This window comes from Hypanus sabinus, chromosome 13 (genome assembly GCF_030144855.1).
Source record: "Hypanus sabinus isolate sHypSab1 chromosome 13, sHypSab1.hap1, whole genome shotgun sequence".
Classification (NCBI taxonomy): Eukaryota; Metazoa; Chordata; class Chondrichthyes; order Myliobatiformes; family Dasyatidae; genus Hypanus; species Hypanus sabinus.
In genome coordinates this window covers 82,069,100-82,094,682 of record NC_082718.1, presented here as the reverse complement: position 1 = coordinate 82,094,682, position 25,583 = coordinate 82,069,100, and the positions used below count along the sequence as shown (strand labels likewise).

Here is a 25,583-nt window from a genome sequence, read left to right as displayed (position 1 = left end):
GTGGATAACCTCACATTTATCCACATTAAATGCATCTGCCATGAATTTGTCCACTCACCTAACCTATCCAAGTCACCCTGCATCCTCTTAGCATCCTCCTCACAGCTAACACCGCCACCCAGCTTCGTGTCATCTGCAAACTTGGAGATGCTGCATTTAATTCCCTTGTCTAAATCATTAATATATATTGTAAACAACTGGGGTCCCAGCACTGAGCCTTACAGTACTCCACTAGTCACTGTCTGCCATTCTGAAAAGGTCCCATTTACTCCCACTCTTTGCTTCCTGTCTGTCAACCAATTGTCTATCCCAATACCGTGTGCTTTAAGTTTGCACACTAATCTCCTGTGTGGGACCTTGTCAAAAGCCTTTTGAAAATCTAAATATACCACATCTACTGGCTCTTCCCTATCCCCTCTACTAGTTACATCTTCAAAAAATTCTATAAGATTCGTCAGACATGATTTTCCTTTCACAAATCCATGCTGACTTTGTCCGATGATTTCACCTCTTTCGAAATGTGCTGTTATCATATCTTTGATAACCAACTCTAGCATTTTCCCCCCCACTGATGTCAGATACTGTGCTTCAGCTGTCAGATTGTTGCTTAATAAGGGCCTTTGAGTATGTTAATCTCTCCATTAATGAAGTCCAAGATTCCATGTGATTTTGTCCCATCATGCCCCCAAAACCTTTCGTGAACTACGGATTGTCACAGTGAACTTTGATAATAAATGTACTTTGAACTTTTGAACATCTAGCCCTGAATTCTCTTCCTGTACTGCAGTCAGAAGTTTTATTTAAACCTTCTGACCTATGGTATCTTCACAAATTCCTTTTGAAAATCTATATATGCAAAATTTAATGAAAGGATTGGTTCCTTTTATGTGGAACCACTACTTATAAATATCAAGATATTTGATGCAATGCCTTTACGGTACCCTGAACATTAAAATAACCCTCAAAGGTTAATTCAACACATACAAAACACTGGAGGAACTCAGCAAGTCGGAAAGCATCTATGGAAAAGAGTAAACAGTCAAAGTTTTAGGCCAAGACCTTTCTTTAGGATGCCTTATACTCATGTATAAGGAGGCAGAGAATACTTGTCTGTGTCAAATAGCTACACTTAATGTCTGATAAAATGTATACAATATACATTCTGTGTGTGATTTAAAGATTTAAAGTACATTTACTATCAAAGTACGTACACAGAATATACACTGAGATTCGTCTTACCGCAAGCAGCCACGAAACAAAGAAACACAATGGAACCCATTCAAGAAAACATCAAACACCCAATGTGAGGGAAAAGCAAATTACACAAGTGGCGAAAAGCAAGCAAACAACTCAGAATACCAAACATCAACCCAGTAGTATTCAGTTTAGTTCAGTTCAGCACTGCACTGTGCGGCTAGCCAATGCAAGGCGCAAGGCCATTCTACACTGAAGCAGCGCAGTCGCATTGGGTGCCCTGATCAAACCACCCAAAATGACCAAAAAAGCATCAAAAGCAAAAGCACTATATAGTGCAACTACATCTAATCTGCTTTATATTTAAATCATTTTGGTTACATATATCATGTCTGTAATATTCTTCCAGCGTCCTTCCATCCTACATTACCTAACTGAGCCAACTTATCCTTCAAATCTATTGTCTTTCACCTGCTCATCTATCTTCCCTTGAAATACATTAACACAACTGATCTAAAAAAAAGATAGAAATGGTCAATTCATCGGAAGGGCTATAGATCTGAAGCATGTACTATTTCTCTTTCCACAAATGCTAGCCGACTGTCAATCTAGTGGCATGCACACCGGACTGCCAGTCGAGTGGCCCTGGGTTCGAATCCAACCGGCTCCGTGCACGCTTTTTATATTGGCACTGAGTTGGGCATCAAGCTAGCAACTCGGCCTTGTAAAAAACAGACAAATGCTAAAGAAACAACTCGGTTGCTGCCTGATTCTGTTTTTCAGAATCAAAATCAGGTTTAGTATCACTGGCATATGTTGGGAAATTTGTTAACTTTGTGACAGTAGTATAATGCATTACGTAATAATACAGGGAAAAGAAACTGTAAATTACAGTACTCACACATATATAGAAAATGAGTAAATTAGATAAGTAGTGTAAAAATAGAAATAAAAAAGTAGTAACAATGACAACAAGGCATGACATGAGGTCCTTAATGATGGGTGCCATCATTTTTGAGATGTCCTGGTTCCCCAGAGGCTAGTGCCCATGATGGAGAACACTAGACTCTAGTTCCACAGAGGGCTTTGATTTGGAAAGCTTTGGAGCTCATCTCCTCTTTCAGAGGAGCCGTCACGTGACAACCCTCCAGTAAAGGCCAGAATGATCAATGCTTATGACTGGCACCAGGAGCAGTTGGGCAAAGATTTAACTCTTTGACAAAGCAATTGTGGCATCAGATACAAAAAAAGGTAACAATCAATGGGTATTGAACAATGAATAGAGATGAATATTTTGATAAGAGAATAATAATAGTCTTACCTGGAAGGACTGAGAATTATTAAAGTAAAAGCAGCAATTGAACAAACAGATCACCTTGCGGGAGTCTAGGACCAGAGTTAGAATAGAGGGATGTCCATTTAGAACAGAGATGAGAAGGGATTTCTTTGCTAGTAATGTAGTGAATCTGTGGAATTCATTGTTACAGATGGCAGTGGAGGCCAAGTCAATAAGCATATTTAAAGAGTAGGTTAATAGGCTCCTAATTAGTCAGGGCATCAAAGGTTATGGGGAGAAGCAGGAGAATGGGATTGACAGCAATCATAAATCAGCTATGATGGAATGGCAGAGCAGACTGGATGGGCCAAACAGCCTAATTCTTCTCCTATATTTTATAGTTGTATGAATTAACATGATCACTGTGTATTAGAAATAAGCCTCAATTTGGAAGCTTTCTTAGCCCTGCCTTTGTTTCATTCTTAACTATTTCAACACCATTCACAGCATCTGGTGCTTATTTTTACTTCCTATGTGAAGTTTATTACAGTTGCCTGCATTTAATTTTAACTCACATTTGTTCTTCATACAAAACCTATTTTGCCCCAGTCATTCTGGAACTTTCAAATTGCTCCCATTCATTCCAGGGCATCTCCCAGTTTGCTAAATTCAACAGACTTGGCCATTTGACTTTGAGTTTGTGTGTCCAGGTCATTAAATAGGAAACAGTACTGGGCCGAGCATTAAGGCCTCAGGCCTCCCACTAAGTAGTTTTAAGGCACCATCCCAACATAATAAGTCATCATTGTTTTCTACCCTTCAGGCAGTTTCTTGCTCGTTCCAGGGTTTGCCCTGAATAGTCAAAGCTTTAAGTTTTAAACAAGAGCTGATTATATGGAACTTAACACAAATGACTTTTTGGAAACCTAAGTCCTGTTATGTTACGAGGATTTTCACAGTTCATTTGGGTTGATCAGCCTGGATTTTATTCCCTGAATTTTGGTGGCTGCTGCTTTGTAACTGACTGTACAAATCATCACTATGAATATTTGTAGGACTGATCACTGAGCCTGCAGGTTAGGTTGCAAACTTTTCGTCACTAGTCGAGTTGACATCATCAGTACACAACTGAGTGTTGTTTCTGCCGAGTGCTCGCGTTTATACTGGTTTGGCTCCTCGTTCTGATTGGCTGGCTGTCGTGCCGGCCGCTAGTCTCCATTGGGTTCCAGACTGAGTGATCACCATTGGCCTGTATCCCTGGGTATCAGTCATTTTGAGCACTGGTTCCTCAGATGTCCAGAGCTCACTCGTCAGCCCCGATCCTGCAGACGCATAGGTTTGTAAATTGCATCCAGTTCAATATGCTTGCTAATAGAGTTTTCCATTGAGAATCAAGCTTCTTAAAGTTCTCTTAAACTTTTGTGCCTCTGCCGGGATTTTTGTAGTTTCCCAGACAAACTTGAGTCCTTCTCAATCTTCGTGTACTGAGGTGACAGAGGATCATGTCTTCTTATGGCTAGCTGACAATGACAGAGAGACCAATAACTAGGGTTACAAGCCAGCAGAGATCACCCAACCATCCAGTTGGCTGGGACCCAATGCAGTTTAGCGGTCAGCATGACAGCCAACCAATCGGAATGATTGTGCACTGATGATGTCATCTCGACTGGCGACGAAACAAAACTTTTGGTGACCTAACCTCCAGGCTCAGCAAACAACCTTAAAAGCAAGCAGCCAACGAGCTGCCAATCTTCCCTTTCATTTCAATTACTATGATACTTACTCCACTGTGATATTTATTTTCATAAACTTAAATGGAATAAAACTAAAATAATGTTACATGAGTCCATGCTTGCTTTGTCCCACATTTAAAGATGGCAGCATACCGGCCTGAATCCAAACTGGTGTTGTATCTAAGGATACACACATAATGGGGAACAATACCTATGAGACCTGCACTCACTGCTTATAAGTATTCCAAGAAAATTCCCATCTACACAAAAGGTCCAAGTCTCATTTGCAACAGAATAATTGATCCTCATTTCCATCTCATTAACATTTACAACAACCTATTGGCTATTTCTGTCTTGGAAAAGTTTTTTAATGATGACATCCCCGTGAATGCTCTGGGCGAAGTAATCTTTGATAATCTATCAAACGATCATCAACCATTCTCCCTGTGACTGTGTGGGTTTCCTCCGGGTGCTCCAGTTTCCTCCCACAGTCCAAAGACATACTGGTAGGCAGGTTAATTGGTCATTGTAAATTGTCCCGTGATTAGGCTAGGGTTAAATCAGAGGGATTGCTGGGTAGCATGGCTCAAGGTCCAGAAGGGTGTATTCTACACTGTATCTCAATAAAACTAAAAATTCTTTGCAAATGTGACCTGTGCCTGCGCATTATATTTAAACAGTTCTGCTTTCTTGCCTGCTCCTTCTGTTCCAAAAGCATATCCCAATTGGATTCCACACTGATTATGCTGAACCCCTTGTGTTCTCATTTTGAATTAAGTCAGTACTTTTCTTTTGATTCATATTTTAATTTGTCAATGCCTTTCATGGTTAACATTCATTGATGTATTTGTTGATTTACAATGCGGAGTAGGCCCTTTGAGCCACATCACCCATCCCCCAATTTTTTTTAAATGGTAGTTTAATCACACAACAACTTACAATGACCAATTCACCTGCCTACCGGTACGTCTTTAGACTGTGGGAGGAAACCACAGTCACGGGGAGCACATCATAGCAGGCAGCGGTGGGAATTGAAGCCGGGTTGCCTGTACTGTAAGGCATTGTGCGAACCACTGCACTATTGTGCCACTCTTTTCCACTGTGTTACTGCAGCATCTGTAATTACCATGTCTGCTCACCACTACACCTTAAAATTATTCCAATCTCCTGCATTTAAACTAATTGCTTTGTTCCTTTTCATTAAACATACCACTTCAGTTCTGTTCAAAGCTCCAGGTTTTAGCCATTTCTTATTCTCTGATATTTCACCTTGACCATTTGTGATTACTGCCCCTGACGTTGCACAACATCCACTCCTGTGCATTATCTATGATACAAATACCGGGTCAAGATGAGCACTTAGCCTTGTTACTTCTCCGACATACTGGGTCACAAAGCAGCGTGCAATCCATTCATCAACTCTGATGCAAAAACATTCGAGTTCATTTCCCCAGCTGAAGACAGGCTGTCCTTCTATTAGGAAGCTGCATACTATAATATAAATAGAATCATTTTAATTTTCAGCAGCTTGGAAGACAATTTTTAGTGAATTGTCAGGTGCAAAGGACAGTGAAGAAGGGATGGGAAGCAAGAACACAGATGCTTTGCAAGGCAACACACACAAAATGCTGGAGGAACTCAGCAGGCAGGCAGCATCTATAGAAAAGAGTAAACAGTTGACATTTTGGGCCGAGATCCTTCTTCAGGACTGAGAGGGAGGGAGAAAAATGCCTGAATTAAAAGGGGGAGAGGGGAAGGAGGCGAGCTGGGAGGTGACAGGTGAAGCCAGGTGGGTGGGAAAGGTGAAGGGCTGGAGAAGAAGGAATCTGATAGGAGAGGAGAGTGGACCATAGGGGAAGTAACAAGCAAGTGAGAAGAGCTAAAAGGACAGAGTAGGGTATGGGGGGGGGGGGGGGGAGGAATTTTTGTTCATCAGAAGGAAAAATCAGTTTGGAGGGTACACAGACAAAATATATGTAATAACTAACTTTTCCGTTCTCGTCGAATGACTCAGTATCCAAGGTATAACATATTGTCATCATTTAACACCTGAACACTCCACATCCTGTGTTAACCTTACACAAGTTGTTATGAAGGGTGTAGTTTGCAGGCTATAGTGATAACATGGCAGAAGGTTTGAAAAAACAATTGAGAAATATGAATGTGAGACAGAAGCATATCAAAAATTATTAGAACTTGCTCAGCAGGAAATACAAATTTAAATGACAATGCTATGAAGTATATGGTATGTATTTAAATACCTATTCCTCACTTCTCAAACAAGAGAAGATTTGCAGATGCTGGAAATCCAAAGCAACAGACACAAAATGCTGGAGGAACTCAGCAGGCCAGGCAGCGTCTATGGAAAAGAGGTTTCGGACCAAGACCCTTCATCAGCTTCTCGTTGATTCAGTCAATGCTGCATTATAACATTACTCACACAATAAGGACTTAATCTTTGTATTGTTGGAACATTGCCTTTTATGACTTGTAGAAATGGACCAGCCAGCAATATCCTATGTTGCACAGACAAAGAGTCACATGTAGGTGAGGTCCTCCACAAAGACCACAACCTTGTTGCAGGGTTTGGAGGATTGCCTGACTCAAAGATCTGGAGAGCTATGTTTACTGGAGTCAGGGATTTATGCTTTGGCTCTTGGTAGGGTCACCCATGCCAAACAGGTCAAAGGGTAGAGGTCAGACTAAGAGTGGTCCACCGATCCTCCAGGTTGGGGAGTTCAGCTCATGGCCAACAACCCGGACTGGTAAAACAAAATTGTTGTAGAAATAGCAATGAAGAATCCTTCTTCACCTGAGTGCAACAGTATGCCTGAGTCTCCACACAGGACTTGCATGACTGACAGTAGTGAAAACCAAGAGGAAGTTATCGACATGATGAACAAAGCCCTGAACACCACCAGCGATGGATGATCTTCATTGCTGCCCTAAATACCAGCAATGCAATGAGCAGTAAATAAGTAGATACAGTGTATCAATCAGCATCCCGGGTATCCCATTTCAGTCTTCAACTTAATATGCCCTTTTGATTTTGTGCAAAATGTATGAGTAATCAATAGGCAGTCACTCGATCTGAATACAAAGCAAAATTGCCCAAAAGGTGACGGTAGTGAGCCTGGTTCTCCGAAAACAAGTTCAACTATAAGTTACACATTAAGTTGTCAGTTTTAAAGCATTTTGATGCCAGTGATTGAGCATTTGAGATCAGGACTGGGACTGCTTCCAACAATGGGAAGAATTTATGACAATAAAATGAGAAGGTTTCTCTCAGAGCTCTCAGGTTTCTCTTATGTACCAAGGAGCACGTACTTCCAAAGAGAAAAAAGTCACATTATGATTTAAACTTGCAATGGATCACTAAATTCTTCTATTTTGTCGGAGATATCAAGTTTCATGGTTATGATCCACTCACAATACAAAGTGCTTTGAAGAACTATTCTAAGGAATATGTGTAGTGTTAACACTGTTTATCTCTTCAAGGACTTCATGAATACTCCAGCATTTTCTATTTCATTTCAGATTTCTAGCAGCTGTGGTTTATGGTGTTTAAAAACTCTGCATATCATTTGGTGATCATGAAGTCTGCATAATTAAGACAATATTTTAAGAATGGTTTTCTTCTAATACCATCCTAGCTTGAACAGAGTATCACACCAAAGAAATCTCAACTTCAAGATAATTGCTTTAGATCATCCTATCAACTTTGATGACCTATCAGAAAATGTTGTGGTTGTTTTCCCACCACCCAAAGTGACATGTTTACTACAGCCCACAGATTAAGCGATAAGAGTGACATTTAAGGGTTATGATCGATGGTATGTTCTTCCAGTTCATGAAGAAAGTTGATGGTGATGATACAGCAGTAATCCTAGAATACTAATAATATCCTCAAAGTTTAAGCAAATATTGATGGTTTTTTGGGAAGAAGATCAGTCAACATACAAATTATGTGTGCTCTTCAAGTTCAAAGCAAAAAACACAAAAATAGCCAAGAAATCTGGCTGTAGAGATGGAAGAGGCTGATATGGTGGAACTGTTTGAATTCCAGAAGAATTCTCAAAAGTGTACTAAATGTAACTGGAAATAAAACAAAACTAAAGATCAGAAAACAATTGCAAAACCAAAGCCACAAAAGTTAAAACAAAGTAATTGTCAAAAACATTTCAGCTTGTTGGAGCAACTTGGCCAAGAATTGACCCAAAAGGACAAAGTAATTCCCCAGTGAATAGCCCAATCAATGATGACATTTGCTAGTACAAGGAGCTTTATTTACAAGACTCAAACTGTTCAAAAGCATTTAGATAATCTTCTTTTAAGGTAACTGAAAATTATCAGGAAGAGTGACCAGAAGAGGGTACAAATTCATTCTTGGATGGAAAGGCAGACACAATTACCTATTTGCCACTTTACCTCGATTCTGCCCACTTCCATAGCCCCCACTTCTGGGTGCCATGTTATATAAGCGTTCAATCTTCAAAAATATATTCTTTGGTTTATAAAAGAATTGTGTTCCAGTAAAAGGTTTTTTCAAACACAATTAATAAATCAAAATGCCTGTGTGAAGTACATTATTGGTATTTTACCAGAGCATTCCAATAGGTGGATAACAGCTCACTACTTTTTAGTGAAAATTATATTCATAAATCAAAGATTTTTGATGTCAAAGCAAAAAAATTGTAAATCAATGTTCAAAAATCAAGGAATATCAATACTATATAATTTTCAGGTGTATTTAGGGTATTTCAATTTGTATTTTTTTCTAAATGATAAATATCCTTAAGTATCTGACGATATGTATTAATACTAATAAGAAAATTGGATTTGTTTAACAGTTTTGCTGAGAACAAGAAGTTTCTCTAGTCTACTATTTAACCATGTGTAATGGCAACTCAAACAAACCAATGCCGCTGCAGGCAACATGATACAGGTAGTTATTTTGTATGATGTGCCCCCTGATCAAACCAATAATAATATTTCAAGGCATTGGAGAACTGTATTCCCATATTTTATTAGCAACTAGCAAAGTATACAATCTTGAAGCACAGTAATTAAGCGTAACTAAGCAGTCAACAAACAATATTCCACCTCATGGTCCCCAGAAGAAAGCATGAAGACATAACTTATTCCCCTTCACTTTTATCAGCCTCTCACCCACATGACTAGTGATCCCAATAAAGATAATAAAGGCGCAACACAGAATATAATAAAGATATAAAAAAGATACGTAGCTCCTACACTATGCTTTGGTACTACTCTGGTAATTTTTTTCTGCATCATCTTAATCATAGTGCTCAGGAATGCATACAGTAATTCAGATGAGACACAACATGTCTCTACTAAAACAGCCAAGGATTCAAAGTTCTAAGCACCCTCTCAACAACTTTTAACTACAGATATATTGTAAGCATCTCTTCCTGTGTCCACTTTAAAACTAGATCATGGTGGAAAGAGCTGGATCATTCTTCCTAGGAAACCTGGTCAGTGACTGCTCTTTTGTCAAAAGTTTATGTGATGATCCAATTAAGTGCCAATCAGCATTGACCTTCAAGAACACTGGTGTTGGGGAATTCAGTGAGGGGGATGTCACTAATTGTAAAGGAGAGATGATTAGGACTTTTCTTCTTGCATAAGAAGAAAGTTATACCCTGGACCAAGACATTTTTTGCTAAGTTCCTCCAATATTTTGTGTGTGTTGCTTTGGATTTCCAGCATCTACAGACTTTATTGTGTTTGAGAATATTGTGTGTGTGTGTGTATAGCACTTAGCAAATCGGTTTGCCAAAGTATAGTATCCATTCAAAATAATGGGGACTCTTAAGAACTTTGTGAGTATATTGCAGGCACTGAATAACAATCCTTTCCAAGGCTCTAAGGAAAAATACTGGTCCCAATTTTAAGGAATTGGGTAGTTCCTATCAGGAGTTTAAAAAAAAGCAAATACAAGCTTTGAATAAATCACAAATATACTTACGCAATTCCACTAAAATACAGTGCATTCTCAGTGAAAACTCTACTTGCTATTTTATTGCACCATTTGCAGGAGTAATTTCTATGCTTTTCAATTTACTTACGTTAATTTGATTTATCCTCAAAGACTTCAAATAAATCCAGATTTCAATGTTTAGTCTATGTTTGCTTAACATTCTGTGCCCATTTAAACCACTCCAACAAGGACTGTAAGGCTGCCAAAGCTTATTACATTTAAATGCCTTTGGTAGTCGAACATACACTGAATAATGGATCATCAGAAGTGTGCTACAGATCAGAATCTAATCAAGGTAGCTCCAGTGGTTTTGATACAGAAGTGGCTATCTTTACATAGCATTTCTCATAAGCAGTGGGGAGCAAAGCCGTAATGTTTGCTTGCTGATTGAGCCTTTCCCTTTACAGCCATCTATTGGGTTCACCTGGTAAGGAAATAGTCTACACAGGCACATCTTGAGGTCAATTGCAGGCTAATTACTATTACAGCTACAACTTTTTCCAGACTCTCAGCTGTTTAGCCCTTCCTCTGGAGGAAAATCCAGATTGTCTTAATCTCAAAAAAACCAACAGGAAATAACTGACTTTATTTCTCTGCATTTTTATTATATAAAGAATTTTCAGTGGTGATATGTTGGTGTTTACTGTGAATTGTAATGGCCAAGTCTAATTGGCTCATTGTATGACACACAGATGTAAATGTATCAACCGTGATCTTCTCCGTCCATGCAAACTACCCTACAATTTTCTGTACATTCCTATTATACAATTTGCCAAACGCTGCTGTGGGAAATCCCAGCTAGTAATGTTTACGTCCTGCCTCTGATAGAATTTGGAAAGCAACCTCGGGGTAGTGTGCTCACATACAATGCAGCAAATGTTCTGTTCACTTAGAAGATGAACTTTTATTCTGAATGTTATTTTGTTTTCTTATTGTTTGCACGATTGGTTTCTTTCACTCTCTCTCTCTGCACATTGGGTGTTTGATGGACATTTTTATGGGTTCTTTTTGGTTTCCTTGTTCTGTGGCTGCCTGTAAGCAGATGAATCTCAAGGCTGTATAATGTACACACACTTTGAGGCACGGTAGCATAGCGGTTAGCACAATGCTTTGCAATGCAGGTGACCCAAGTTCAATCCCCATCACTGCCTACAATAGTTTATGTTCTCCCCGTGACCATGTGGGTTTCCTCCAGGTGCTCTGATAGGTGAATTGATCATTGTAAATTGTCCTGTGATGAAGCTAGGGTTAAATTGGGTGTGGCTGGGCAGCACAGTTTAAAAGGCAAAAGGGCCTATTATGCACTGTATCTCAATAAATAAATAATAAGTAACTTTGAAAATGAGTGATCCAGATTTTTCCATATCCACCAAATACTCGTGATAAATGAACAGACATATCAATGAACCTCAGAAAAAATTTAATGGATATAGTGTACCTTCTTTAAACACAACAGATAGATAACTCAGGGCATCCCCTCCTCTGAAAACACAAATCCTTAGATTTATATCTATACGTGAACATAATGCATAAATTACTTTGTTCTGATAATTTCATATTTTAAAAAGTTTACAATTTACGTGACTATCTTAGTAATGGCCTCCCGGCTTTTATTCCTATTATTTCTAAGACTTTTCCATTGCCTGAGAGAGCAATGAAAAGATTTTGACATGACCCCTCAGCAGCCAATCTTGCAATTAAAGAAATAAACTTGTGGTTTATCATGTGTGTGTATGTCTCTCTCCTCTACTCCACACTTAGCTGTTTACAAAAAGGAGGGCAGCCTAAATCAGCTCAGCTAATTGCAGTCCGCAATCGACTGCATAGGACGATAGTGTGAGAGTTGTATTGGATGAGTTTCATCACTTAAATTGACAAAACTGGAAAGAAGCAGAAACTCACTGAAGATAATCACAGAGTTGCAGGGACACACAGATCTCTGATACAAATATTGTTAAAGGCATTTCAAACACTATAAAAGACAACTGTACAAATAAGGGTTATCAGCTTATTGTGAATTTTATGAAATTTAAAAGCCTTATTTTCATTACTAAGCTCCCAAAATCCAGGCACATGGATTTTCAGAAAAATACAGACATTTGAGTTTATTTGTGTTTTTCCTCCTTTTCTTTCCTTTTACTGACAGGTTTTTCTGGACATTAAACTTGATTCCTTGCTTTCATTAGATCTATAGTTCTCCTTCACTGGTAACCCTGCATTTTGGCATGCTTTCCTTATGTCTGATTTATATTGTTTTTAAATTTTACAAATTCAAAATTTAGACCAGTCATGTGAACTGATGCCATTTCAGTTACACCGTGTAATTTAGTGATGGGCACAACAGTGATGATGGACAAAAGATGGCCAAAACGCCATTTTGTTTTCACACAACTAAAATGTAAGGGAGAGATGGTTATCATGCAAGAAATTACAGGCAGGAGTTAATTAAAATGTTGTGACCACTTATATTCAGAAATTCTCTAATAAGTAGCTGTGACAACAAAATTTTTTCCATTTGATATGGCTAACAAAATTAAAAACATGCTTACAATTTCACTAAAATATCAAAACAAGAAATATTCATATACACACATCTGCAATGCTGTCATTATGATGAAACCTTATTAATGGATCCCCGAGAATGAGTGAGAAACTAATCAAACAGTTTTAAGGGTTTTAACAGAACATTTAGAGTTCCTCTTCACGCCTTGTTTGGCAGGCATAGGGCGACAACCCCACCATTTTGTCAGTGTTTGTTTTCTCACAAGGATGAGTTCCTAGCTCAATGCTCAACCCTGCACAGACAGAAAGCGTGTAAGGAGCCGGCTGGATTCAAACCCACTACCACTCGGCTCGAAATCCGGTGCAGGTGCCACTACACCACTGGCTGACTAAACAGAACACTGACTCCTGGGAAATCTTCAACCTACTTTCCATATTTCACTATACACATAGAATATCAATCTACACTGCTATGCTTCAAGATATACTTACTTACTTTAATCTTTGCATTAGAATTCTATTATTGAGTAAAAGGTATGGACCAGCTAGAAAATACGTAATTTTTAAAAAATGTAATTGTTTAACATCTGTCCTTATTTGAGTAATTATCAATTAGATAATCAAAGAGTTTTAATGTTTGTAAACAAGATAAGGTTGTGATGTGGTTTTACAAGAGGCCACTGTACTTCACTTATCATCCAGCCATCTTTCCATTAATTAGGAGCAACTCACACAAAATGCTGGAGGAATTTAACAGGTGAAGCAGCATTTATGGAAACAAATAAATGGTCGACGTTTCGGACTGAGACTCTTTTTCAGGAAGGGAGAAGACGCCAGAATAAAAAGGTGGGGGGAGGGGAAGGTGATAGGTGAAGCTAGGTGGGTAGGAAAGGCAAAGGGCTGGTGGGGAAGGAATCTGGTAAGAGAGAAGAGCAGACCATAGGAAAAAGGGAAGGAGGTGATAGGCAGGTAAGAAGAAGACGCCAGAGAGGGGATTAGAAGAAACAGGGAGGGGGAGGGACAAGGTCGAAGAGTCAGAGGGTAGCAGAGATCATAGAGGGGGAGCAATGACAGATGGTGTCACTGAACTCCCATCAAAGGGAAGATTTAAGCTTCTTCAGGATAGGCATCCCTCAAAGAGACTTCACAGTGCAGCAGCAAATCACAAACACGAAAAGTTCTGCAGATGTGAGAAAGCAGTAATTAAACCCTTTTTTAGTTTTTTTTAACCACCTTTTTGTGTAAGTTAACCACAGATGATGGCTTGGAATTTTCTTTCACATTGGAATGTATCCATACAGAAAAATCTCTTCAAATGTCTCTCAATGCACTTCAGTTGACGGATCCCTTAATTTAATTTGCCGGCTCACTCTACTGCCTTGATTGCCTGACAATCTCCCATTTTATTCTTTAAACTCTGCCCGATCATGTTGTTTGCTGTTAGGAGACTTGTACACCTCTTCCACTAGAGACCTCTTGTCTTTATTATTTCTAAACTTCACACAAACTGCTTCCATATCCATATAAAATTATAATTATTATTTAAACATTACCCAATAGTAAGTATGCTCTTCAAATGTTGGCTCACCAACTAACCTGACAATATTAGCCTCGGATTTTAACATTTTGGAAGAAAAAGAATTGTCATGAAAAAGAATCATTAAGAAACAACAATAATAATTAGATTAAATGGGGCAACATGGTAGCATAATGGTTAGCACAACACCTTACAGTACCAGCGACCTAGGTTTAATTCCCACTGCTGTCTGTAAGGAGTCTATACATTCTCCCCATGACCACGTGTGTTTTCTACAGCTACTCCGGTTTGCTCCCACAGTCTAAAGAAGTACCGGTCAGGAGGTTGATTGGTCACTGTAAATTGTACCATGATTAGGCTAGGATTAAATCAGGGGTTGCTGGGCGGCATGGCTCAAAGGGCCAGGAGGGCCTATCTCAGTAGATAAATACTCATTACAGATAGTAGCAGAAATTGACAACAGGCAATAGACAATTGGTGCAGAAGTAGACCATTTGGCCCTTCGAGCCTGCACTGCCATTTTGAGATCATGGCTGATCAATTACTATCAATACCCGGTTCCTGCCTTGTCCCCATATCCCTTGATTCCCCTATCCATAAGATAACTATCCAGCTCCTTCTTGAAAGCATCCAGAGAATTGGCCTCCACTACCTTCCAAGGCAGTGCATTCCAGACCCCCACAACTCTCTGGGAGAAGAAGTTTTTCCTTAACAAATTGATCCCCATGTTGGTGCCGCAGATTGTTACGCTCACCACAATGTCACCATGCTGCCCAAATGAAATGCCCACTCAACCAATACCTTCCGGCTACTCAATGTCCATATCCTTCCACTTAATGCACATTCATGCTGTCTTGAACACATCTACCATGTTTGCCTTCACCAACACTCTTAGCAGCATCTTCCAGACACCAACCACTCTCTGTCAAAAACTTGCCCCGCAAATCTCCTTTGAGGTTGCTCTATCTCACCTGAACTGCATGCCCTCTGGTATTAGATATTTTAATCCTGGGAAAAAGATACCAAAAGATAGACAGAGTGAGCTATTTGTACTGCCCAAAATCTGGGTGGCACAGTAATGTAGTGGTTAATATCACGCTTTACACAATGACCGACCAGGGTTCCATTCCCACCACTGTGTGTAAGGAGTTTGTACATTATCCCTGTCACCGAGAGGGTTTCCTCCCACAATCCAAAGACGTACCGACTGGTATACTAATTGGTCATTGTAAATTGCCCTGTGACTAGGCAAGGGTTAAATCAGAGACTGCTGGGTGGTATGGCTTGAAGGGCCAGAAGGGCCTATTCCACACTATATCTCAATACATACATACTTAAACTTAGAAACTTTTTCCAGATCTCCCCTCAGCCTCCACTATTCCAGAGAAAACAATCCAAGTTTGTCCAACTTCTCCTTAACGAACATGCCCTCCGGTACTCCAGGTAGTATCCCAATACCTCTCCAAAGCCTCCACATCCTTCTGACAATGGAGCAGCCAGAAATGAATGCATTAGTCCAGGTGGAGCTTAACTAGAGTTTAATAAAGCTAGAACATAACTTCCTGGCTCCGGAATCCAATTCACTGACTAATAAAAGGCAAGCATGCCATATATTTCTTTATCAACTTATCTCACTTTCAGGGAGCAATGAACTTGGACCCCTAGATACCTCTGCGCATCAACATTATTGAGGGTCTTGCCATTAGCAGTGTACTGTCTCTGCACATTTGATCTCCCAAAGTGCAACACTTCACATTTATTCAGGTTAAACTCCGTCAGTCATGTCTCTACCCACATCTGCAACTGATCCATATCCCAATGTATTCTTTGCCAGTTTTCTAAGTTATCCACAACACAACAATCATTGAGCTATCTGCAAACTTAGTAATTCACCCATTTACATTTTCATTCAGATCAATTAGATATACGACAAGCCACAGTACAGATCATTACAGCCCTTCCTCTTGTCATACTATCTACATATTGATTTAAGAAACCCACATGGATATACCTAATAATTCTTCCCCACCTAAACCGCTTGTCCTCCAAGAGGATCACATCCTTATCGTGGTTTGGAGACTTGTGTGCCTCAATGATCCAGAGAGCTATGTTGCCTGGAGTCAGGGATTTATGCTTTAGCTCTTGGTAAGATCACCCATGCCAAGCAGGTCAGAGGGTAGAGGCCAGACTAAGAGTGGTCCACCAGTCGTCCAGGATAGGGGGTTTAGCTCAGAGCTAACTACCCTGACTGGTAAAACAAAATTGTTAAGGAAACAGCAACGAAGAATCCTTCTACAGTGTAAGTGTGATGGTATTTCTGTTTCTCCATCCGGAACTTGCATGAATGACAGTACTGAAAACTGAGCTACTGGCACAATAAAGAAAGTGCTGAATACTGCCAGACAAGGAAGACCTTCATTGCTGCACTAAACACCAGCAGTATAACAGGCATTAAGTAAGTAAACCTCTTGCATGAAGTAAGTCCCAGTCTAGATTAAGGAAGTTGAAGTCACCCATGACTACAACCCTCATTTTTTCACATCTTTTCCTAAACTGCCCTCATATCTGTTCCTCAATGCTCCATTGGTTATAGGGTGGTCTATAGTACAATCCCATCAGAGTAATTGCACCTTTCGTATTTTTTAGTTTTACCCATGTAGACTCTGTGCATAAGCTCTTCACCATGTCCCTCTGAGTAAAGCAATGTTATTGTTCCTGATTGGTGGTGCAGCTCCATCTTCCACCCTTTTACCTTCTTCTCTATCTTACCTAAAAAAACAAGACCAAAGCAATCATTCCTGACTCCCTCTCTCGGGCTATGTTCACACTACACCGGATAAATCTGTAACCGAACCTTTTCCTCTTCGTTTTTACCCTCCGTCCACACTAAAACGGTGCTTTCGTCCCCCGAAACTGGAGCTTTTCAGAAACGCTTTCCAGGGTGTGTATTTTTGAAAACACTGGATTGGCTGGATCAGTGTGGACGGGGAAACTGGAGAAATCCGAAAACACTGTCAGATGGCAGTGCGCCATTTCATTGTTTTCTTGAACGCAACCTAAGAATTTCAGAACAGATGGCAACGAGACTGACTTCAGAAGAGTTAGAAGTGTACTCGCCAAATACTTTGACCCATAACTTACTAAATAAATAAGTATACTCACTTTGCCCTGTTTTCTGTCCTTGCTCGTATGAAGGTGGTTTACCTATTTATGCAAGTACTTCTCTGACAATAGATGTGTAACAGCCTAATGTAACATTGAATGGAAATACAAGATAATACTGATGCAGACGTGTTTTACACATTTAACAAGGAGCTTTATTAATGCAACAGAAGCAGTCAGTTTTTTAAAGTTCGTCATCAGTCAGGTCATACTTCCCGTGAACTCCCTGTCAGTTGCCTCCATATGCTTCAGTATTTGTTTTTATTTTATTTTTAAGTCCTCCTGCGCAACAGCCAACAGCTGCCTGTCGTTTAAGTTTTTCTAGTCTGTAACTGAACAAACACGCACCGTCTTTCATGGCGAGATTTAACACCAAACATATCACTTGGTGGATGTGTCCTGTGCATCTGCATTAGGAGGAGATTTGCCAAAATCCCCATTTCAATGTGGACGGAGATATTTTTAAAAATGCATAGTGTGGACGCTTATCGTTTTGAAACCAGCGTTTTCAAAATCATCCGGTCTAATGTGGATGTAGCCTCAGTCAAGTCTGTTATGGCCACAACATTATCACTTCACCTACTCATACATAATATTCCTATATTTAAAATACACACACTTCAACCCTAGTGTCCCATTGTGTCTATTACCTTCCTCCTACCTGTTCTTACAGGTTATGACATCTAACCTTCTCTCAATCCCTCCGCTTTCTGACCTGGTTCTCTAGATCCCCCTGCCATGCTAGCAAACTTCCTGGCCAGGATATTGGTTCCCTTCCAATTAAGGTAGAACCAGTACGTCTTGGACAGGTCACCCCTCCCCAGAAGTTGTTCCAATGTTATAAGAACTTGAAGCCCTTCCCCCTGCACCATTTCCTCAGCCACGCATTCATCTGCTCTACCTTTTTATTCCTGCCCTGACTATTACGTAGCACCAGTAGTAATCCAGAGATTACTGCCTTTGAGGTCCTGCAACTCAGCTTCATTCCTGACTCCCTATTCTCACTGTACAGGATATCTTCCCCCTTTTTACCTCTGAAATTGGTGCCAAAGTGTGCTATGACCTCTGGCTGCTCACCCTCTCCCTGGGGCACTACAGTTGCTTACAGATGTGCCAATATTCATCTGCCTCCTACCTAACATATCATCATCATTAAGTGCTATGTCATATGAGGAAGACCATGGTCTTCCCTCTGTACCACCATATCTGTTCATGGCAAATTCTTCTACAGAAGTGGTTTGCCATTGCCTTCTCCTGGGCAGTGTCTTTACAAGACGGGTGACCCCAGCCATTATCAATACTCTTCAGAGATAGTCTGCCTGGCATCAGTGGTTGCATAACCAGGACTTGTGATGTGCACCAGCTGCTCATACGACCATCCACCACCTGCTCCATGGCTTCATGTGACCCTGATTCAGGGGCTAAGCAGGAGCTACACATTACCAATGCAGGCTCGCAGAGGAAAGGAGCACTTTACACCTCCTTTGGTAGATAAGCTCCACTCCGTCACCAATAAGTAACACAAGGAATCTTAAAAATAATTCAACCGATGAAAGTGAACAATAGCTGTAATTGACAACCGGGTGACCCATTGGGGCACCCTTTGAGAGAAAGGTAGTGCAGTCTGATGTGATGTGCTTTGGAAATTACAGAAGAAAAACGGTTTCCATGAAAGGTGGAATTGGATCTGTGAGCATCGTGAGGCGCTGCTGACGCTGGCCGTGCGCATGCGTCGTGGTGTGGTGTCGCAGTTTCCATTAAAGCTGAAATCGGCTTGGGTTGTGGAAAGCGGGGCCTGTTGATTGACGAGTGAGCAATTTTATACGTATGTATAACCCTGAACTTTGCATGCATTTTGTAAGTTAGTGCATTTTAGGTCGATTTAGTCAAAAAAAAAAGTGCCACTGTAATGCAACACTTGTGCTAATTGGAGGTCACAAACAGAGCATGAGAATTTTAGTAGTATATAGATGCTATTCGCAATTTGTAATGACAGATTGGCGATAGTTCCATAACTGTAGACAAAAGAACAGTTTCCTTTACAACTTGAACTCCAATCAAAGAGCGTTTTATGCTAATGACAAACAAAGCATGCTGTGAAGATCAAAATGCATGCAAAACTACTGAATGCAATTTAATTCAAAAACTCTTAATAATTTAAGATATTTGTGAACATTACCTAGAGTCTTGGCTACATCGAAGTCCTGCTGCATGTAGCCAATACTCTTCTCTGTATTCCCTAAAGCCCAGTATGCACTGCTTAGGGCAGAGAACACCGACCCACGAAGTTTCAAGCTGCATGTTCCAATTTTCAAGGCAGCCTCCAGAACTACTACAGAGGCACTGTGGTGTCCTGCTGTCAGAAGCTCCTGGCCAATGACAGATACGACCACAAATGGGCTTTTGTCCAGCTTCATTTTCTGTAACTTCTGATAGGTTGGTTCCAGCGATTCTACAAAACAAATCACACATGACAAAAAATGAATTTTATTTAAAGAATGGAAGAGCCAATGGTCAATAAACTGCATCAGTATGATATTTAGCTGCAGTAATTTGTTACAGATTAGATGCGTGGATTGCTTTAAAATGTTCAAAGGTGGTGATGAATTGTCATACAGGAGGGAAATTGAAAATCCAGCTGAGTGGTGCCATAACAGCAACCTTTTCCTCAATGTCAGCAAAACCAAGGAACTGATTATTGACTTCAGTAGAAGGAAACCAGAGGTCTGTAAGCCAGTCCCCATCAGAGAATCATAGGTGGAGAGGGTCAACGGCTTTAAATTCCTTGGTGTTATTATTTCAGAGGACCTGTCCTGGACCCAACACAGCAGGACCTCTATTTCCTTAGAAGAGTTTGCAGAGATTTGGCATGATATCTAAAACTTTGATATGCTTCTAAAGTTATGTAGTGGAGAGTATTTTGGCTGGCTGCATAACAACCTGGTATGGGAACACCAAAAGTCTATGAAAAGTACTGGATACGGTTCAGTCCACCACAGGTAAAGCCACAGGAAAACAATATCCATCATCAGGGACCTCCTACCAAACAGAACATGCTCTCTTCTCACTGCAGCCATCAGGAAGATGGTACGAGATCCTCAGGATTCACAGCACCAGGTTCTGGAACACTTATTACCCTCAACCATCAGGCTCTTAAACCAAATGGGATAATTTCAATTGCACCATCACTGAAATGTTCCCAAAACCTATGGAAGCATTTTCAAGGACTCTTCACCTCATGTTCTTGATATTAATTGGTTATTTATTTATTATTATTATTTCTTTCCTTTTGTATTTGCAGCTTGTTATATAGAACATCGAACATAGAAAGTCTACAGTACATTACAGACCCTTCAGCCCACAATGTTGTGTTGACCATGTCACCATCTCTAGAAGCTGCCTCGAATTTCCCTACCACATAGCCCTCTATTTTTCTAAGCTCCATATACCTATTTAAGAGGCTCTTTAAAGACCCTATTAGATCTTCCTCTACCACCTTCACTGGCAGCCATGAACCTACCAATCTGTGTGAAAAACCTAGCTCTATCATCCCCCAATACCTACTTCCAAGCACCTTAAAACTATGCCCCCTCATGTTAGCCACTTCAGCCCTGGGAAAAAGCCTCTGGCTATCCACACGATCAATGCCTCACATCATCTTGTACACCTCTATCAGGTCAGCTCTCATTCTCCGTTGCTCCAAGGTGAAAAGGCCAAGTTCACTCAACCTATTCTCATAAGGCATGCTCTCCAATCCAGGCAACATCCTTGTAAATCTCCTCTGCATTCTCCCTGTAGCATCTACATCTTTCCTGTAATGAGGTGACAAGAACTGAACAAGAACTCCAAGCAGGGTCTAACTAAGGTCTTATATAGCTGTAACATTACCTCATGGCTCTTGAACTCAATCGCTTGGTTGATGAGGGCCAACAAACCACACGCCTTCTTAACAACACTGTCAACCTGCGCAGCAGCTTTGAGTGTCCTGTGGACCTGGACCCTAAGATCTCGCTGATCCTCCACACTTCCAAGCTGCCAAGCTGTTGTCTTCTGCAATCTGGTTGAACGCCCATGTTGGGCAGTCTTTCATTGATCCTGTTATGGTTATTATTCTATAGATTTTTTGAGTATGCCCACAAGAAAATAAATCTGAGGATTGTATATGGTGATATAAATGTACTTTGATAATAAATTTACTTTGAAATTCAGACTTTTCTTAACAAAAGCTTGTCTTGGAATCAGATGCAGCATGGACCACAAGGGAAAAGTAGATATATCTCTGTATGTCATGTCATCTGCAGAAATTCTCTGATGACTCAGCAATATGTGGGTGTACAAAGGGAGGACAGGAGAACGAATACAGGGCCCTGGTTGTCAAATGGTGCAAGCTGAGTCATCTGCAGCTCAATATCAGTAAGACAAGGAAGATGGTGATGGATTTTAGGAAGACCAAGCCTGCACTGCTCCCTGTTAATATTAGTGGTGAGTACCTACAAGTACCTGGGGGTGCACCCAGAGAATAGACTTGAGCGCAGCACCAACACAGAGGCTTTGTGCAACGAGGGCTAGAGTCACCCCTACTTCCTGAGAAGACCTCTGGAGTGTGCAGGCCTTTCCTTCACGTGCTCTATCAGTCTGCTGTCACCAGTACAACCTATGCGGTAGTGTGCTGGGGCAATGGCATCAGCATCAATAAACTGATTAGAAAGTCTGGCTCTGTTATGAGGGTCAAACTGTACACATTGGAGGCTGAGGCAGAACAAAGGACCCTACGGAAAATCCTGACAATTCTGGACAATGTTTCTCAACCTTTGCACACCACCTTTGCTGAACAGAGGAGCACTTTTAGTAACAGACTAAGACAACTATACTTTTCCAAAGAGCGCTATATGAGGTCATTCTTACCCTTGGCCATTAGGCTCTATAATGAGTGAACCTATAGGTGTTGAAGTGATGACCCCCTCCTGTTAGACTGTTGTTAGCCTCTGTTTACCACACTGTGCAATACCAGCATCACTCCTTATCTGGATGGTGTGAATGTGCACCCATTACTGTATAATACTACCATCTTATCAGTGTGAACTTGGAAATCTTTGAACTTGGTAATCTTTGACTTGTAAATCATGTACATCTCACTTTTAAGGTAACTTTTTTTATTCTTTCTTTCTTCTCTTCTGATATTTGTATATCTGTCCACTCGTAATGCTACTGTGATACAGTAATTTCCTATGAAATCAATATCTATCTATCTTAGAGGACTTTGGAGGCAATGGCAGAGGGATCAAGGTATAGGAAAGGGACAAAACAAATGTGGCGAAGAAATCATTCAGGTTAGCACAGAGACTAAGAAGAGAAGTTTAAGTAAACATGAAGTAGTATTTGGATTGACCCAACAGAGGAAATAGAAGAGAATGATACAGCATAAGAACTTGGAACAAAAGTGCAGTCTGGAAGAATCTGACTTTGTGAGCAAAGAAAATCCTTCCTCTGTAAAATAAATCCATAAGCTCCTTTCATTTGTTGAAAGAAGGAAACACAAGATGATTGATAGCAAAGAAGATCAGGAGCCATCATTGCGCTACAGGGAGTTCTTAGAGAAGTGCAAAACTCTGGCAAAGGAGAACAAGGTCTGATGATGGGAAACCTTCACTGAGCAGGAAAGTTTTGAGATTCACCTTTCAAATCTACAACACAAAACTGCACAAATGCTGCCTTGCACAACAGCAGTTCCAGTTTAACAGTCAGGTTATCCATGAAAACGAAATGCTTATTTTCTTGAAAATAATAATTCAAAGACAAGCATAAATAATTGATATATATCCACTTTGGTGAACCAATGCTTCCCTGGTACAGGTGGGCATTCAAGCAAGAAGATTATACATGATTTTCCAAGATGTTCACAGGTTGAGTACACATGCATTATCGCACAAAGTGTGTGTGTATGTGTACCTTCCATGGGAGTACATAACCGTGAGTCACGATGAAATCCCTTCCCAACTGACTGAAGCGTAGTGGGAGACTGAAACATGGAGACCAGAACAGTGAGACAGCAGACAGTGTATCTGCTAACCGCCAGCTGCTATTGGAGGAATGCCCCGGTTTTTTCCCTTTCTTTTCTTCTTTTGTTTTCCTCCCTCTCCCCCTCCCTCCCAATGGAGAGAGAGAGAGAGAGAGAGAGCCTGTCAGTCCTCAGGACAAGGCCGGGGGCTTGGAGAAGTGACTTGGAAGATTGTAGCTTCGGAACAGCGAGTTGCTCGTCTCTGTTCTCGATGTGCGTGAGTGACCCCTCTCTCTCCATTGCTGTATGTGTGTGGGTGAGGGGGTTAGAAGAGAGAGAAAGGGGAGAGAGAGATAGAGATAGTGATATAGGTGGATGGATGGGTGGATGGATGGATAGAGATAGATAGATAGATTGTCTGAGATACCAAAGTGCTGGTTTGTGAACTGTAGTTTGATGGACTCTGGATGAATGGACTCTTTGGTGCTTCTGCTGCTGCTCGCATGGTGGGGGGGGGTCAGTGTTTCTGCTGGTGTGGGTGGGGTGAGGGGGGAGTCAATGCTTTTACTGCTGCTTGTGTAAAGGGAAGGGGAGCGTAACTTTGGGGCTTCATTGCTTCTATTGTCCTACAGGATTTCTTTGTTTTATGGATGCCCGTGAAGAGGATGAATTTCAGGTTGCATACTATATACAGACTCCAACATTAAATGTTCTTTGAAACTTTGATCAACAATTTCACGGTTTATTACTGACGATGTGCTTCTTTTGATATATTTGTTGCAATATACTCCATATAATTATAGTTTAGTCCTCACTGAGGTTAACAAACAAGTGATTGGTTTATGACTGTCACATGCTCTGAGACACAATGAAAAGCTTTGTTTGCATACCACCAGAAAGATCATTCCTTACACACATACAGTACATACATCAAAATAATACAGAATGCCAAATATAGTGTTACAGTTACAGAAGAGATCCAATCAGGAATCTTATAACAGTGGGACAGAATCTGTCCTTGAGCCCGGTGGTACGTGTATTCAACTTCTGCCCAATGGAAGTGGGGAGAAAAGAGAATAACTGGGGTGGGAGGGCTTTAGAAAGAGGTTGCTTTCTCAAGACAGCAGGAAATGTAGACAGAGTTAATGGAGGGAAGGCCATTATTTTATGTGATGGACTAGGCTGTGTTCATAAACTTCTCCAATTTCTCACCATCTTGTGTACAGCAGTTGCCATACTAGGCACTGATGCATCTAGGTGGATTACTTTCTATGCTTTATTTCAAGGGACTCAGGTTCAGGAACGGTTACTACCCCTCAACTATCAGCCTCTTGAACCAGAGGGGATAATTTCTCTCACCCCATCTTTGAAATGTTCCAACAACCAACAGACTCACTTTCAAGAACTCTTTATCTTACATTCTCAATAATTATTGTTTATTTCTTTATTATTATTATTTCTTATTTCTGTATTTGCACAGTTTGTTGTCTTCTGCTCTCTGGTTGAACACCCGAGTTGGGCAGTCTTTCACTCATTCTGTTGTGATTATTATTCTGTTTCAATTTATTGAGTATGCCCAGAAGAACATGAATCTCAGGGTTGGATATAGTGACATCTATGTACTCTATGATAATAAAAATTTACCTTGAACTGCAAAATCAAAAATGACGATAAATGAACAGGAAGAAGAACTGAAGAAAATAAAAATTAAGTACGATTCAAGAGTCTATACAAAGAGGTTTGAAGAATTTGGCCTACCTTGAGGACACAGCTGTAGGATGACTGTTATGTGATGAGTAACATGTGACCTGTATATTGTCCTTACCTCGTAATGGGGACTTCATGGCGGCTTCCACCATCCCGACCAGCAGCTGCAAGCTTTTTGGGTCTTGAGCCAGCCCTGACGCAAATGCAGCCAGCGCATCTGCATGGCGGCCGAGATACTGGAGAGCAACACCCTGTCGGAAGTATGCCTGTGAAGAGAAACAGCGGCATTGTAATTGACAGCTTCTACCCATAATTAGCATCTGAGTCTCTTAACTTAAGACACGGGAGAAGGAGGAGGCCAAATGGGCCCCTGTGCCTGCTCCACCGTTCAAAGACATGGCTAATTCATTCCTGGCCTCCAAACAATTTTCCTGCTTTCTCCATCTCCTTGACTCCGTAATATTTTAAATACC

The 25,583-nt window shown here is 40.6% G+C and overlaps 1 protein-coding gene across 7 annotated transcripts in view; it reads right to left on the bottom strand.

Moving 5' to 3' along the window:
• The window catches only part of ttc28 (tetratricopeptide repeat domain 28), an 886,755-nt gene that overhangs the window by 357,457 nt on the left and 503,715 nt on the right, over positions 1-25,583 (bottom strand). For all 7 annotated transcript variants that reach the window (XM_059988046.1, XM_059988048.1, XM_059988047.1 and 4 more), the window contains 2 exons: positions 25,229-25,376; positions 19,585-19,857 (listed from right to left, as the gene is read on the bottom strand). In XM_059988046.1, the coding sequence (XP_059844029.1) occupies positions 19,585-19,857; positions 25,229-25,376 (421 nt within the window). The remainder of the gene's footprint in view (positions 1-19,584; positions 19,858-25,228; positions 25,377-25,583) is intronic.